This window comes from Ambystoma mexicanum, chromosome 2p, assembly GCF_040938575.1.
Source record: "Ambystoma mexicanum isolate Mex_15411 chromosome 2p, UKY_AmexF1_1, whole genome shotgun sequence".
Taxonomy (NCBI): domain Eukaryota; kingdom Metazoa; phylum Chordata; class Amphibia; order Caudata; family Ambystomatidae; genus Ambystoma; species Ambystoma mexicanum.
Genome location: NC_090923.1, coordinates 362,211,881 through 362,229,847, shown reverse-complemented (window position 1 = coordinate 362,229,847; position 17,967 = coordinate 362,211,881). Strand labels below are relative to the sequence as shown.

General features: G+C 43.3%; 1 protein-coding gene across 1 annotated transcript in view; it reads right to left on the bottom strand.

Annotated features, from left to right (window-relative positions):
- The window catches only part of ADAMTS9 (ADAM metallopeptidase with thrombospondin type 1 motif 9), a 1,221,593-nt gene that overhangs the window by 967,378 nt on the left and 236,248 nt on the right, over positions 1-17,967 (bottom strand). The window contains exon 13 of the mRNA XM_069643707.1: positions 12-193. Within this exon, the coding sequence (XP_069499808.1) occupies positions 12-193 (182 nt within the window). The remainder of the gene's footprint in view (positions 1-11; positions 194-17,967) is intronic.

Genomic DNA, 17,967 nt, shown 5'->3' with positions numbered 1-17,967 from the left:
AAATTACTTACTTCCACTATATTTGGGAACCCAGCGGACATTTGGAGGTAGACCGTTAATGTTAAAATGCTTCCCATCAAAGTTTCCACATTGCTCTTCTCTGAATTCCCTCTTTTGCTTAGAGCATGGTTCAGTGTTGCATGATTTAAATTTCATTCTCCGGCCAACACAATATTTACCACCATTTCTAGGTCTAGGGAAACATAAGAATATATATTACAAAAATAATTAAGTCTTGTATGCTTTACCTTTCTTACTAAAATGTAATTAGATTGAGTGTTAGGTAAGAATTACTGCAGTTTAAGTGGTGTGGGACTACACAAGACTTATCTCCTTGGTATTAGACCCACCTTTTCATATAGGCCTGTACTACACAAGTTGGTACTGTGACTGAGAAGCTAGGCTTATCTTAAGAGGGGTAATGTGAGCTGTAGAGCTGTACAATGAAATCCGTAAATGCAGGTTTCCAAGTAAACACTTACAGACTTAAAGTTATAATAGATTCATTATTTATTTATACACAGATATTTAAAGCATTCCTTAAAAAGCAGTAATTAGCTGTAACATTAATCCCAAATTAGGATTCAATTAAAAAAAGTGACAAATAAAGGAGGTAGGTGAGTAATTCATTACACATGTTCCAGCACCCGGATGGGATGTTATTTGACGTTGGTATACTATCACAATTGCAATATTGAGTGTGTCAGGAAGGAAAGGTTAAGGTTAGATCAGAACAGACTGATAGGTTATAAGAACATGTTATATTCTCCCAAAGGGAGGTAGGCAGTCAATTATCCCAGCATTAAAAGTGTTCAACATTTAAAACATATAAGGGAACAAGCACTGCCAAAGCCAATAGGTTCAGAGGGAGGTATTTAGGGAGCCAGAACAGCCAAAGTCAATGGACAAAGACAAAGTTCTGATGCTCTTCTTGTAAGAAAAATGTTCGGAAACAGTCAGTTTTCAAAAGAGAAATCAAAGCAACTCAAGGGGAGTCACCTTTAGAAAGTACAAGCTGTCAGGCTTTCGCACTCCCAAAGATTTGAAGCACCCCAAATGGCAAATGAATATAATACCCCAAGCCCCACAATATCTTGAAAAGAAAGTCTACCAGTTGGTTGCCTTCACGTTGCAATGCAGTAGAACCGTGTTCCCGGTCCTTGGTCGTGTGAGGAAAGGGAGGACGTCTGGTGGGCTCCTGCGGCAGTGCTCGAGAGAGGGACTCGACAGCAATGGATTTCTTTGATCCCTAGGTTCTGGACTCTTGTGAGGGGACTGTGGATGCAGATTTCTTGCTTCTTTAGGGTTCTCTGTATGTCTACGAAGATCTGGCTGGATTTAGACTTCGTAAAACAATGCACTCATAAGTGGTCAAGCTAACCTGGGTAATGGGCTTCTGCAGCCTCGGAAAGTCACAGTAAGTCAGGGGTTGCACCAAAATTGACTTTGTCTCGAGGCCCCACTAGCCTAAGGGAGGAAGTCGTCCTTTACGGGTCTTCCATGTCGATTCATAAACGGGTTCAGCACAGCTGCAGACCTTCACCGGGCACTTTCGGTGCAGGAGGGTGCTGGTGGTGTCTTCTCTCGTCTTCTGCTTCGGATTCTGTCCTCCAGTAGTCGACTCTCCTTCTAGTTCCCAAAAACCTCACTTTTTATGCAAGTTCCCATTCAGTCACAGCCCTAGGCTGTCAATCACACATCAGGGTGGCTGTCCTCTAGGAAAGCCAGCTGGCCAATAGGAACTGGTTTCACTCAGGCACACCTAGAAAACAAGGACAGGGAAGTTTCCGGACCCTCCCTCACTTCCTGACTTTCCAGACAAGCTGTAGCCTGGGCCGACTTCAGAGCTAAAGCCCACCAAAGGCAAACTACAAAAAGGACTCAACCCGGATGCAAAAAACAGAGTAAAAGCATAGAAGACACTTACTAACAAGAAATGGCGAAAAAGGAAAACAGAGGCCATTTTGGGAAAATGGTCACCCTTGTGTGCAGCACTGCAGCTGAGGTATCAGCCTGCAGATACATGCCACTAGGTATTAAAAAAGAAACCACTGCCACCAGTATTCAAGTGACTTAGTGTAACAAGATGTTGCATGAGGAATGGGTTAAAGGAATTACTATGTAACCCCCCAGCTCACCACATAGGGTGGTGTGTGCTGGACCCAGGAACTAAAGGTAAGACAGGGGTCATCTTACTATTCTTGGGAACAGTAGTTCACCCAAGAAAATGTAGTTAAACTTTAAAAGAAATCCAAGGGACTTCTCAATGGCACTGCACAAAAGTTGCTGTGTGTCACAATACAAAAGCAGATGCCTATGGAGTTTACCAGACTCCATAAAACAGTAAGGAACGTAGAAAATCATAGTCAGGAAAACTCATGAGTGAGTGAGAAAAAGGCCCAACCCACTCAGGAGTAAAATTTAAAAATCCGTGAGTCCAGCAAAAGAGCTGGGGGTCTCTAAGGTTAAAGGGAATTGGCACATAAATGAACATTCTCCCTAACAGTGAGATAATACAACTACTATCATGAGCATAATGTTTTGACAGCTCATGGATTAAGGAGATAGACATGTGTATGTGTTAGTCTGCATCTCCTATATATAAACAAATATTTAAATATTATATATCCAGTAATCAACTTTCTGTGGTGCTTGAATGTATGTAGAGTCACATGCCTTGCCCAGGACACCATCTATTTGTTGGCTTGGAGTATGGCATATTTTTTCAAATGAAAAAAACAGGGCGTTTTATCACACCATCCATCACGCTACACATAGAGGGACCCATTATCCTTCTTGTGTCCCTGTCTCAGATTCTTGGTTTTCCTAACATGACCTCTGTGTGTATGTTGTAGGTGCAGCTGATATGTTATACTGTCTCATTGCTTCCTTGTGGAGAGTCAGGGAGGGTGAATGTGACTTTAAGCAGATACAAGCCACAGAATTACGATTGCGGGGTAAGTAATATTTGTCTTCTGTGGCTTGTTAATCTGCTTAGATTCACATGCTTTGCCTACATTAGCAAGCAGTACCCGGAGATGGTGGTGGGCAAGTACAGTAGAAGAAAGATGCTTAAGTATCGCCTGTCCTACCTGTGAATCAGCTCATGGTTGTATCAACATAATCATGTTGTGTATAGGTATGGACTGAACTCCAAGTTGCAGTCTTGCATATTCATTCCAAAAGTAGGGTTCTAATAAAGGCCAATGATGCTCCTGTGCTACGAGTAAAATGAGATGTTGAAGTGAATGGTAATCTTTGATGTGTCAGGGAATAATAGAATTGAATGCATTTGACAATCCATCTAGCAATTGTGGATATGGTTACAGAATCCCATTCCTGGCCCATGGCAAAAGAGACAAAGAATGGACTTGTCTACATTATTGATTTATGCATTATCAAGATAATGTGTGTAGAGCTCTTTCTCCCCTAGTTGGTGGGTTTGGAAAGAAAGAAGGCAGTTGAGCTGATTGATTGAAGTGGAATTCTAAAATGTATTAAGGATGAGAACCGATTGCAATTCTGAATGGAGACAAAGGGTTCTGTAACAGAAAGAGCCTGGAGTTCATTTATTCTTCTAATGTATGTGACTGGTATTAGAAAAGCAACTTCGGACAAGAGGTCTCAATGTTGCCTTGTGCATTGGCTCAAAAGGAGCACCACATGAGCCTTTGCAGAACTGTGTAAAGAACCCTACTGTGAAGTTGATGTGCAACTGCAGGGTGGATTTGTTTTACTCCCTCCATAAAAGCCTTGACATAGAGGAATGGACCACCAGTATATTTTCTGCTGAGATGCAGGGAAGGCGGCTAACACTGCCAAAAGTACCTTGGGGGAAACCACAATATCTGCAGGTCTATCAATAGAGTTGGCTCTTTTCTGCGTGCACCTTGACAAAGCGTTTCTACTTCTTGAAATAACAATGTCTAGTGTGTTTTTTTGGCTTCCTTTAGTATTTCCATGCATTTTCTTGGAAGTTGCAAGTGACCGAACTATGACTTCAGGAGCCATGCTGCCAAGTTTTATGTTTATGGGCATGGATGTATTAATTTTCTATGTTGTTTTTATAGTAAGTTGTGTAATATTTGGAGTTTTATGGGTGGTTGACTTGCCACCCACATGAGGTGGGGAAACCACATCCATCTTGCCCAAATGGGCCCAACTAATATTTGAGTTACATGTTCATGAAGTAGCCTGTGTACCTGTTAGGTATGATTTTCATAAAAGTGAATACTCTTCCTGACCGGTGTGAACCCCAGAACATTTTGCTTGGACTTCCTAATTATTTTGCCTTGTCCCTAGGTGAGTGGGAATCTTTGTCCCCTCTCACCTAGTCTTTTACTCTTTATGCGTGACCTTTTTATGTCCTTCCATAGTATGTGTTTGGATTTATAGTTCCCTATAAATTGTGGCTTCGGCTGGTTTGCCCCTTTGGCCTTCCCTTTGTAATTTGAATAATCTATTGGGTGAACTACTGTTCGAAAGAGGTAAAATGGGATTCCCGTCCCCTTTACATTTTATACAGTGAGCCAGCACACCCTACCTTATGTGGATTGCTGGGGAGATGCACTGTATCCCTGTTAGGGAGATGTATCATTGTTATGATTCATCCCCTCTCCTAGTGGGACCCAAGCACTTTTTGCTGGACTTCTGGACCTTTTTCTTTAATCCTGAATGAGTGGAGCATTTTTCAACCAATTCATTCTTATGGGCGCAGTCATTTGGAACTCCATTCTTTGTATTTTACCTGTCCTATGGGGTCTATTTTTCCTCCATAACTCTTAAAGGCAAGTGTATTTTTCTATTGCAGCACACAGTACCTTATGGGCAGTGTTTTTACAGACCCTTAGGGTCCTCCTTTGAGATTATTTCCTTTATCCTAGAGTAACTACAGTTCTTAAGGATAGATAAATACTTAGTATCTCTACTAAAACTTTATAGTCTGAGAGAATGGCACCCACCACTTTATGTGGAGTGCCAAAGGGACACCTAGTGTGCCCCTTCTCTCTGCTCCTGTGACATTTTAGTCACATAGACAAACTCCTAGTTATGGCTGGTGGCAGTGGACGTGTCCTACCGACTCTTGTGTGGTTTCTTGACTGCAGGCTATGTTCATAGTCTTGGTAGCGCACAATTGGGGCACCCAAGTACTAACTTGGGGCCTCTCTTCTTTTTCAGCATTACTTGTTTGGTTGTTCTTTGTCAGTCCTTCTTCTACCACCCTGTGTGTGTTTTGCCTTTAGCGGAACCCCTGAGTGTCCCTGCCTAAGCTCCAGAGTCTCTGTGCAGGCAGGAAGTGGGGAAGGAGTTTTCTACCCCCCTGTCCTTTGTCTGCCATAGTATCTGTATGGGAAAAGCTGCCACTGTAGGTCAGGTTGTCCTGATTGGACAGCAAAACATCCCTTTCTGTAAACTGCTGAGGAAGATTGCAGATGAGCGAGTGCTGGAACTAATAAGAAGGTGAGGCACCTGGAGCAAGTTGACTACTGGAAGCTGAAGTAACTGAAGTAGACGACGACCAGAGACACCTGCAGACCCTTTGCAACACTGAAGCGACCACTGCTGTCCTGACCCCTTTTTCTGTACGACAGAAGAACTCCGAAGAGGACTCCTTTCCTTTCACTAGTAGGAACGACCAGTCCCAAGACGAACTTGGATTTGAGCCATCTCCCGAGGTCATGTGAGTTTCCAGAGCTGCAGAACCCCAACACCAGGAGGCCTGCTGCCTCATTAGGGAAAGGTCAAATTCATCCAATTCTTTGCTGAGCTCTCAAGGACACTCCAGAGACACAATCCAAGTCATCCAGACCCGCTCATCAGAGCGTGGGACTGCAGGAACCGAAGAGGATTGACTGGGCGAATTGTGTCCTTTGCTGGTGCTGCAGAAAATGCTCCAAAAACGCAGAGTGACCAGAGAAGTTGATGAAAGCTGGACCAGAGATCCTCCCTCGAGACTGCTGCGAGTGATCCTGTCCATTGTCCAGCCTTTCGTTATCAGACCAAGGAATACGAAGGTCGGATCCTGAGCTGCAACATCATGGAGCATCCACCACAAACGTTGTCTTCAAACCTAAGGTACTGTGAGGAAAAGGGTATTGCTTACTGTATACCACAAAGTCACTCCACTGCGTTGGAGTGCACGTGTAGGTGTCCAGGGTAACCACCTGTTATCTGACTCAAGCCGCTGCTTGTGTCCCTTTAACAAGTCTTTAAACAGGGTCTCCAACATTGGTTAAGCCTTCTTGTATCTTCTTTCCTCGAGACTAGAAAGTATGCACAGGAACCTTTGACTTCTGCTGCTTTACAAGACATTTGAGGCTCTCGGAATGCTCTTAGCTAGGGATGTGTTTTTACTTGAAAAGACTTGTTGTGCATAGAAACTGCCACTAGAATCTGAAGCTCTGCTAGGATTACGCTAACCAACTGTTTTACTTCCCAAAAATCACTTTCTTATATTTGTATGCTGACTAAATGCAATTACTGTATTACTTTGGTGGTGTGCGTTACCGATAATACGGTAGACCTGTCAAACTGTTGTAGCAATTGTGTACGTTCAGCAACTACCAGCTAAGAAGTGGGATTTTAAAAGTACTGAAAAGCATACCTATGTGTGTTGGTTTAATATGCTAAGTATTCAACAGTGACTCTGTGTAAATATAATACACCTATATTTTAATATAAATTTAAGTGTGTTTCTTTGATGTGCATTACTAGCTAGGTTCAGTGTACCTATCTACAGCTCACATCTTCCTCTTAAGATAAGCTTGACTACTCTGCCACTCTACCAAGGTCCTGAGTTAGTACAGACTGAAACTACGAGTTGGAGATCTACAAACCACTGGAATAGCTTACTAAAGTCTTACTAACAATAGGACTTTAGGGAAACTCCCCTAACCTAGATGTATATCATTTTGATGTCGGTGCAGTTATATTATTCATCAAAGCTAAGCCTTCATATGGATATGGGCAAGATAACTGAATTTTATAGATAAAATGCTAATGTTGTCATATTAGTGAAATATGATTGTGGAACAATAGAAAGACTGTTGTTTTACAGACTCGCTACCTCAGTTAATTCTTATATACCAGTCCAGAAAGCTTTTACCATCAACAAATTCCTCATTGACCACCAGCATGAGCTGCTAAAACCTTGCAGATAACGCTCTGCTTATCTCATCACACAAAACAATGGCATAAGGTACCTTTTAGTAGTAAAGCCTGAGGGGGAGCCCTGAAAACTAGGAAGACCCAAGGGGCTGTAAGAACTAAGGAACAAAAGGGGTATGGTCTTCCCGTGTACAACGTTAACAACACACTTGTCATTTCAGTATGAATTGTTATTGATAAAAAGGGTGGCTATAACAAAGTAAGCCTAAAGATTGGACGAGCCTCGTCTCATCCCTGAAAGGTCAAATGAAATGACCGAGTGGTTTCCAGTATTAATTAACTTGCACTCAGCTAGGACATATATATATGGACCAGTCCAGATGTGTTAGAACAGATAAGTGGGTAACCTAGTGGCTGGAGTTTATTTACTGTATTTTCAGATATTTTCTGACAAATTGATCTTCAGCAAACATTGATGAAGCAAATACACAGAGAGATACACACAGTTGGCATACTTGAGTGCATTCTCAGTCAATTGACATACAAGTATACTTACAGTACATACAGTACAGATCAACTTCTGTATTAAATATACATGGTATGCAGAAAGATTCAAAACCAAACAGTTAGTATAAACATGAACTTGTATCTTCATGAAAAACCCACAAACTAAGAGCCACATGTGGTCAGACCAAGGTGTGTGTACTTCTGACTATCGTGAGTTGCAACATTGGCTTCCAACCAGTTCAAACAAATTGTTTTGGATACAAGAGTGACCAATACATGGTCACAGTGGCTAAGTAAAGACCAATCCAAGGGCTGAGATGGGGCTCATCCAATCTTTAGGCTAACTTGGTTTTAGCCACCCTTTTTTATCAATAACAATTCATACTGAAATTACAAGTGTGTTTTTAGCGTTGTACACGGGAAGACCATAACCTTTTTGTTCCTAATAAGGTACCTTTAAGACATGACAAAAGTCCCTCCAAGAAACAACCTACTTAGATAAATTCTTGCCAGCATCCATTCTCAACATTTCGCATTGAAGCCCTCTTCGATGTCCTGGCAATTAACAACGCATCCCACATTCAGGGCACCCTCATCAAGACTAGTCAAACCTTCCCCATGCTAAAAAGAAACAAGCAAGACTTGACCCAGAGGACCTCACTCCCCCACACACCTTTTTTCTAAGGCAAAATCATTGAAGAGGTGTAGCCAAACAGTGTCAAGCACACATCAGTACCAATTACCTGCTTAATTACTATTAAGTAGGCTTCAGCCCAGATGTATCACAGAGACAGCAATTATCGTATGTGGTAGACAATGCACCTCGATTATAGACACCCTTGCCTCCTGGCACTTCTCAGGTTATCTGCATCCTTCAAAACAGTAAACCATCAATATATTGCACAATTGCATGGGAATTGGAGAGCATATTCTTTACTGATCTGCCTGGTGTGAGCGACAATTTGGTGGGGACCAGGAGAAGCCATGTACACCATGATGTGAAGCCTGGGGGCAGTATAGAGTAGATACCACATAGCCATTCACCCCTCCCAAACCTCATGTGGAAGAGCACCATAGTTGATATCCTGGATCAGAGGAGGACACAAAGGGGTGACCAGAAACCATCTATCCATGACATTCTATCTAGAAGCAAACAGGAGGATTGTGAACCAGCAAGCGTCTTACACAACTGCTTGCTCTTCATCTATGAAACTCACTGCCCTTTTGATTCCAGGAGACGTTTGTATGGTTCACTGGCAGAAGAGGAGGACATAGAGCTAGGCACCTGCAATGATAGTGTCACTGGTCCTCAGACAGTGGCAGGAGTCCATAAGCCCTTGGCCCTCCAGCTTCCAGCTAATCAGTAACAATCAAGGAAAGTGTTAGGCAAAGTTTGTATGCAGTACCCTCTGGGAACACTACAAACAACTCTGACTACAGGTATAGGAAACCCAACCTTTGGTAGCAAGCTGAGCAGCCAGGCGTATCTCAAGAGGGGTCAATGTGAGCTGTAGGGGAGTCACACAGAGATTCACAGTGACAAGTATTCAAATAACCACTTACACTCAAGGTTTCTTGAATAAACAATTATTATTTTATTTATCAGTCAGTTAGAATAAGCCTTCTTCAGAAGGAAGCAATATAATAGTAACACACAAATACACTTCAATACTGTACACTCTTAGTTTATAAATCAGTAAAGACCCTTTTGGGATGGCCCACAGACACAACCTACACCCTCAGGTGACTTCAATAGCTAGGGTGCTGGAGACATTCATATCTTACTGTTTGCATTTAGAATACTGTTATAAGTTGATAAAAGGAAAAGGTTATTAGAACAACAAGAGACCACAAATATCATTAATCAGGCAAATACATTTGGATCCCCACAGCAGAGTCATTCAGTATAACAGACTAGGCCAAAGTAAATATGCAAAAGTCTTATATAGGATGAAGCACTTCTGATAGGTGAGCAGAAAAGTCTTTGCACAATGTTTTAGAAGTCTTTGAAGAAAAGAAGAATCATAGGTAGGGCCACAAGCTGTTAAACTTGTGAGTAGTAGAAGATGCAAGCAACTCTACAGCAAGAGGTAAGTTCTCTCAGACTTTGTTATAGTACCTTAGGATTAAAGAAAAAGTGCAGCTTATGACTTCTGTTTCTGTGCAGCTCTGCAGATCTCACTGTTCCTGGGCCTCAGTCATGGGGACAAGAGGGAGGACTTCTGGGGACTCCTGCAGTGCAATGGGGCGGTCACCGCTCGTAACCGGCACTATTCAAATCAGTGGCTGTTCAGTGTTTCAGATCCTCGCGTCTACCACAAATAGCGGCACCGTGGTTCCTGACTGTCCAGATGGACTTTCCTTGCATCTGGGACTCCCGCACTCTATTGAGGGGGCTCAGACTTGGTCAGTCCTGCTTCCTTGGAGTGGGAGGATCTTCCTGAAGCCCTAGGCCAGCTTAAAAGCAATGCACACAATCTGGTGTTCCTCTCCCTGGCTATACGGTTTCCAGCAGCAGCTCTGTGGCAATTCAACCAGCTCCGAGAAGGATGTCCAGGTGGCTTACTTTGGAGTTGATTGGTCCCATCAACTCAAGGGGAGAAGGCATCCTTGCAGGGGCTTCTCTGTCGATATGAATTTGGAGTTGCAGCACGCGTCTTCTTTAAGTTCTTCTTCGGTTCCTTCATCCAGTGGTAGACTCTGCTTTCCAGGCCCAAAGACTCGACTTCTAATCAGTTTGCTGCCATTCATTCCAGCCTAGCTGTCAATCACCCAGCAGGGTGGCTGTCCTTGCTGGAAAGTCAGCCACCCAATCACTATAGAGTGCATTTGGGTCTTCTAGGAGACTAAACACAGGGAGCTTCGGGCACCTCCCTCACTTCCTGCCTACCCCAGACACCCTGGAGCCTGAGGAATCCCGCCAAAGGCAAAGTAAACAATGGGACCAAACCTGGTTTGGCACGCAGAGAAAATCTCAAGAAGGACCTTTCCACAAAGAAATGCTGAAAAAAGAAGACTGGGGCCATTTTTACAAAAATGGCACCCTTGGGTGCTTTACTGCAGCTGCGAACGCAGCCCCCGGTAAAGGCACACCATGGTAGTTAAAACAAAACCACTGCCACCAGACATTCAGTGAGGAAAGGGTAACATAAAAATGTTACACGAGAAGCTAGACAAAGGGGATACTAGTTAAACCCGCCAGCACCCTATTGTAAGATAGTGTGTGCTGGGTCTAGAAAGTTACAAATGTAAGTAAAGTCAAATTCACTTTACTGCTCTGGGAAACAGTAGTTTATCCCAGAGAAGGTATTTAAACCTTTGGCAAATCTGAAAGACTTCCCTCTGCCACTGCACTGAAGGTGCTGTGTGACACAATGTAAAAGATGATGCCTATGGAATTTGTCAGGCTCCATAACCAAAAGAAACACAAAAGCTCAGAAATCACATTAAAATACATGAGAGAGTGGGAAAAAGGGTCTCACTCTCTCCAGGTTAAAGAAAATCAAGTCCTCAAAATCCAGCAAAGTTGCTGGGGGTCTCTAAGATGGATGGAATTAGCACATTTCTGAGAATTCTCCCTAACAGAAAGCCACATTCCTCAGACTAGGCAGCAGAGTGCCTCGTCCAGTGGCACAGATGGCAAGATGAACAAAGTTGGGAAGAGGACCTCCTGCTGGACCTTGAGCTCTTCTTTTTCTTCTTCAGCTTCTCCATCTCCACAGAGAACATCATTAGCAAGAGAAATGCTCTTTCTGCTGAGTGACCTTTGGGTGCATCATTTGGCAAGAACTACACTCCTCAGTGTTGCAGTCCCAGGTACACATTGTAGCATTAGTGGGAGTTTGTCTGCAACAGTCCTTACAGAGTTTGAAGCCTGATTTAGTCAACATGACATTGATGAAATGGCCTTTAAGAGTGGCTTTTCTGAAAAAGCTAGGCCTGTGACAGATCATAAAAGTAACAGAGGTACAAAGACACACACAGCTCCATATATGTATCAGTGGTGTCACTTGTGGTGCACAGAAGTGCCAGTGACCCTAGTCCGAGTCACTATGAAGAAATTCAATGCTCCATAGAGGCTAGGAAAAGTTTACACTTGGTAATGTATTTCATTTAAAGTTATGAGGAATCAGTCTGAGGAAGATATCAATTAGAAAAGTACATTCCGAAATAATTCTGATTCTGTGGTTTATATCATATGAAACAAATGACAAAGGGCACCGTGAGGAAAGTTCTTCTTTTTGCTGGTTTCCTTCTATAGACATCTATGCAACCCCCAACATGGTTTCTGTTATTTTGAATTTGTCCCGGCTTTTGGAGGATAGTGACATTTTTTACTCAATTTGCCTTGCTGAGCTCATCAGGGGGCACTGATCGGTCCCAATGGAAATTCCTAGATTGTATTATACTCTACTCTTCATCTTACAGTTTGGTGTGCTATGGATACTTTGTGTCCCTATGACTTTGTTTTGGTAACTTTGAAGCGACTTGCATGATGTGTACAAAAACAGGCTGGGGACAGCAGATAATTTCCTACCGTGTTTAATATTCTCACGTGCACTTTTTGCATTTTACTGCTTAATACCTTTTAGAGTAGCATATACTCTAAAATTGGCCATGCCACAACATTTTTGCCTGCCCTTTGACAATGTTATATTTTGGCCTTCTTCCTGCACTCTCATAGCTGGATTTGCCATATATAGTAAGTCCTTTCCTTGGCAAAACCCCAGTCTTCCTGGGCCACACGATGGAATGTGTCTGTGGCCAGATGTGTGAACTTGCACTGTCTGGTCTGGTCCACATCATGGCCGAAGTGTGTCTGCTGCTGGTCAGATGTGGTGACTGGAGGCTGTCCATGATTGGACAGCACCTGTCAGTTTGAATGGTGCAGATCGGTACCAATTGTGGACCTTGGGATAATTCCAGTTTATTCATGGACAAAGGGAGGACTTTTGCAGCCATTCATCAGTTTGTTGTTGGAGCCAATAACCCTATGAAGAGGGCCATTTCACTAATGACCGTAGTAACCCCGGTTACAATACTCCTTCAATCAGTGAGGCAGTCTGTCCTGCTGAAGTCTCCTCATTTACTTATTCTTGTGGAAGCTCTCAGCAACCGATTCCTGTGCACTGCGACCGACCAAAACCAAATGCAGACGCCGAAAGTGACCTCTGCACCTGCGATCCCTGGGCCTTCCTCAACTGGACCAAGTGCATATTGTGTCCCCAATGGATTCTGGAACACCAGCAGTGGTCTCTGGTAGAATCAGAGTGAGGGGGTTAGTTGACATACCTGTTTCTGCCCCCACTGTACCCTATAGCATTACATGGATGTACTGTACTGGCCCTAACTCACTCTTACCCGACCTTTGGTGTGGAACCTGGGTTAAGGATCACTCCCTAGGACTATCCTAGTGTGCTGAATTGAGTTGAGTCCTAATCTGACCTTTACTTGAAACGGTATCTAACTTTGACACTTTATTAATCATAACAACTGGGACTACAAATCTCTATAGAAACCTACCTGACAAAGTGTACACTTTGGAACTGGAGATTTCTGGGCACAAGGCCCCAAGCCATGTTAGGATTGGACTTCATAAGAATTAAGAAAGCTGTTTTATGTTGATTATAAGAGTTCTTTCTTTCTTTATGCATCTGAACTACTTTACCCTTGTTGCACTGGTCATTGTATCAAATGCTAATCTATCTCTCATAAGGGTGAATCTATATATCTGTTATGTAAGGGGTTTGTGTGACAATGTTCACATACTAGCTAAATACACATGCCAGGTAACCTGAAGGCCTAATAAATAATTGTATTTCTATATACTTACTTGTCTAACTGCAATTACTGGTGTTGTTCTTTGTAGACTTATTATAACTCTACATCACTCTCCCATCATTCCTGGCACTAAGCCAGGGCTGCTCTGATACCTCAGCTGACTTGGGTTTGGCTAACCTATCAGTGTCCTTCCTCCCACCAGGGCCAATTTTGGAAATCCACCTTAACACATGTCCTTAACTGAACCCTTCACCACTCTCACACTTTCCCAAGTGTAAGCTTTACTGTTCAGTCACACTACCTTGATGGAGTATGGCTAGACATTATTGCGGTTTCGAGTCCACCAGAATAGGGTGGGCTCTCAGAATCTGTCCACATGGCTGATTCTGAAAATCCATTTCAACTTAAGGCCATAAAGGAGACTTTTAGAAAATGTAGCCGTTAGGGAGATTTATCATTTTTACGCTCATCCCCTCTCCTAGTGAGACCCTCCCACCCCCAAGCACTTTTTGCTGGGCTTCTGGACCAATCTTGGATGAGTGGAGCCTTTTTATCCCCTCTCCTAGTGAGACCCTCCCACCCCCAAGCACTTTTTGCTGGGCTTCTGGACCAATCTTGGATGAGTGGAGCCTTTTTCCTCTCATTCATTCTTGTGGGTTCTGACTTTTGGAACTCTATTTTTATAGTTTACCTGTACTATGGCGACTTTCTGCTCCATAGCTCTTAAAGGCATCCGTTTTTTACTACTGCAGCACACAGCTCCTTATGGGCAGTGTTGCTGGGTACCCTCAGGGTCCTCCTTTAAGACTCTTTCTAGTTTAACTACAGTTCTTAAGGAAAGAGATAGTTAGTATCTCTCCCAAAACTCTATAGTTTAAGAGATTGGCACACACCACTTTCAGTGGAGTGCCAAGGGGATACCTTGTATCCCCCTTCTCTCTGCTCCTGTCACTTTTTAGTCACATAGACAATCACCTAGTTATGGCTGGTGGCACTGGACATGATCTACCAACTATTGTGTATTTTCTATACTGCAGGCTATGTCCATAGCGTCGGTAGTGCACAATAGGGGCACCCAAGTACCAACTTGGGGCATCCCTTCTTTTTTCCCCATTACTAGCGTGGTTGTGGCTTGGTAGCCCTTCTACCATTCTGGGAGGGAGAGGTCAGTGTGTGTGTTTTGCCTTTGGTGGTAACCAGTATGTATCCCTGTCTAGGCTACAGAGTGTCTGGGCAGGCAGGAAGTTGAGGAGGAGTTTTACATCGCCCTGTCCTTTGTCTGCCAGAGTGCCTGAATAGGTCCAGCTTCCACAGGGGGTTTGGATGTCCTGATTGGTCAGCCAAACACCCCTTTCTGTAAAATGCTGAGAGTGATTGCAGAGTAGCGTGTACTAGGACTGTATAAAAGGTAAGGTTTCTGAAATGAAAAGGAAGTCGACCACTGGAAACAGAAGTTACTGAAGAAGATGACCAGAGACGCCTGCAGACGCTTTGCAACACCATGAAGCGACCACTGCTGTCCTGACCCCGTTTTGTATGCGGCAAAGGAGCTCTGAAGAGGATGACTCCTTCCCTTTGGCAGGTGGGAACAACCAGTCTCAAGACAAACTTTGAAACAAGTCATCTCCCGAGGTCCTAGGACTTTCCAGAGCTTTTGGAACCCAAATACCGGGAGACCTGCTGCCCATTTAGAGTGCATCATCGTGGAAAGGCTGAATCCATCCAAATCTTTGCTGAACCTATAAGGACACTCCACAGATCTGATCCAACTCACCCACACCCCCTCACCAGAGTGTGGGACTGAAGGAAGCGAAGAAGATTGACCAGGCAATGCGTGTCCTTTGTTGGGGCTGAAGAAAAGGCGCCAAAACCACAGAGTGAACCAAGAAGTTGCTGAAAGTCATGACACAGGTCATACCTTAAGACTGCTGCTGAATGATCTCATCCATTGTCCTGCCTTCAGTCACCAGACCAAGGAATCCGGAGGTCTGGTCCAAGCTGCAACATCCCAGAGCATCCAGCACAAACATTTTCTTCTAACCTAATGTACGGTGGGAAAAAAGGTATTGCTTACCTTACCTGATTTCAAGAAGTCGCTCCAGAGCGTTGGAGTGCATGTAGAGGTGCCCAGGGCTACCCCCTCTTACTTCTGACCCAAGCCGCTGCTTGTGTACCCTTTTTGAGTCTGTTTTAAGGTATCCGTTGTTAGTTGTTAACCTGCTGATTCAATAACTCTAACACTGGAAGAAATCCACAAGAACTCTTCATCATTTGCTGATTGTCAAGACTTCAACCCCTCCACGAACTGCCTTTAGCTAGGGTTGCATTTTTGGACTTAAACGGCTTACTAGGCATATACACCATCCCTAGAACCTTGAAATAAGCTCATGCTACACAAACTAAACATTCTCTTCCCTTTAAGTGACTTTACTATATGTGCTTGCAGAGTAAATGTACTACTGTATAAACCATTAAAACAGCATGAGTGCGCGATAACTGATAATACGATAACCTTGTCTTTTTCCTTTCTAATGTTGATACAAATTTAACAGCGAACAAACAGAAAAGTGAAAGTGCCCTTTGAAGTGTATTATCAAGTGTTCCTAAGTGTTCTAACGTAAAAGTCTGAAGTATTAAAAGTGATTCTGGTGTAAATATAATAAATATATACTTTTTATATAATTATACATGTACATGTTTCTTTGTTGTGCCTGTCTAGCTAAGATTCAGTGTACTTACCTACAGCTCACATCTTCCTCTTAAGATAAGCCTCACTGCTCCGCCACTCTACCAAGGTCCTGAGCTAGTACAGACTGATACTAAGAGTTGGGAATCTACAAACCACTGGGATAGCTTACTAAGTCTTACTGCCAGTAGGACTTTAGGAAAACTCCCCTAACAGTAGCCACTGTTGAACACAGTTTATTAAATGGGTCAGATACTAAAAAACACATTTCGGAACAAATCCAAATACACCTTTCAAAAATGTATATTGATGTAGATGAAAAACCTTTCAAAATACTTTGACAAAGATTTCCAGTTCCTGCCTTGCACCTGTTCAGAAAAGGTAAATGGGAGAACATTACAGGATCTATATCAAGTGCAACACAGAGCGTATAGATATACTAAGTACTTTTTGTAAAGTCTGTCAAACTCTTTTATTTTCATTCAGGGTAACCTTGATGTAAAGATGTATCATCAAAACCTATTGTTTAATCTTCTAACACGATCTTGGCCAGATTATTGTGACAGGGTCGTTGATCCAGACCTGTCAGGGGAGGTAGGGAGCCAGACCCCATCATCCCTGGGTGCCAGAGAATGTATGGACAGGTCTCCTCTCATCATCAACTTACCTGCAAGGACGGTACCACGGCCGGACCTGGCGATGCGCTGCACAACATTCTCTCAAGAAAGACCATAGACCAGCAAAGGAGAAGAGCCAGCTTGCCAAGAGAAACTCTCTAATACAGCAACGCCGCATAGAAAAGGGGGTGGGGCTTAAAGCCATTATGTAACCTCTCAAGCCGTCCCCTGTCAGGCCCCTGAGACCAAGGTAAGTGTTAAGGAGAATGTTAATTTCTGCGCCAATTCCCTTTAACCTTAGAGATCCCCAGCTCTTTTGCTGGGTCATGGACTTTCAAATTTTACTCCTTAGTGAGTGTGACCTTTTTCTCACTCACTCCTGTATTTTCCTGACTATGATTATCTATGTTCCTTACTGTTTTATGGTATCTGGTAAACTCCATAGGCATCTGCTTTTGCATTGTGACACACAGCACCTTTTGTGCAGTGCCACTGAGAAGTCTTAATGTTTAACTACTTTTTCTTGGGTGAACTACTGTTCCCAAGAATAGAAAGATGACCCCTGTCTTACTTACCTTTAACTTTATGGATCCAGCACACATCACCCTGTGCGGAGTTCTGGGGGGATTACCTAGTAATTCCTTTAACCCATTCCTCATGTAACATTTTGTCACACTAACTCACTTGAACGGCTGGTGGCAGTTGTTTCTTTTTTACTACCTAGTGACATGCATCTGCAGGCTGATACCTCAGCTGCAGTACTTCACACAAGGGTGACAATTTCCCAATTTTCCCTGTCTTCTTTTTTCACCATTTTTTGTTAGTTCGTTTCTTCTGGGCTTTTATTCTGTTGTTTGCATCAGGTTTGATTAATTTGTGTAGTTTGCCTTTGGTGGGCTTCACCCCTGAATCCTGCCCAAGTAAAGTGTGTCTGGAAAGTCAGAAAGTGAGGGAGGGCCCCGAAACTTTCCTGTCCTTTGTCTCTAGGTGTGCCTGAGCGAAACTAGTTCCAATTGGCCAGCTAGCTGTCTTGGAGGACAGCTACGCTGCTGTGTGATTGACAGTCTTGGGTTGTGAATGAATGGGAACTTGCATAAAAAGCAACGTTTTTGGGACTAGGAGCAGATTCGACCACTGGAGGACAGAATTTGAAGCAGAAGACGAGAGAAGATGACAGAAGCAGCACCCTCCTGGACCACAAAGTGCCCAGTGAAGACCTACAACTCTGACCTCATTTTTTAATCGACAGGGAAGACCCATAAAGGACTT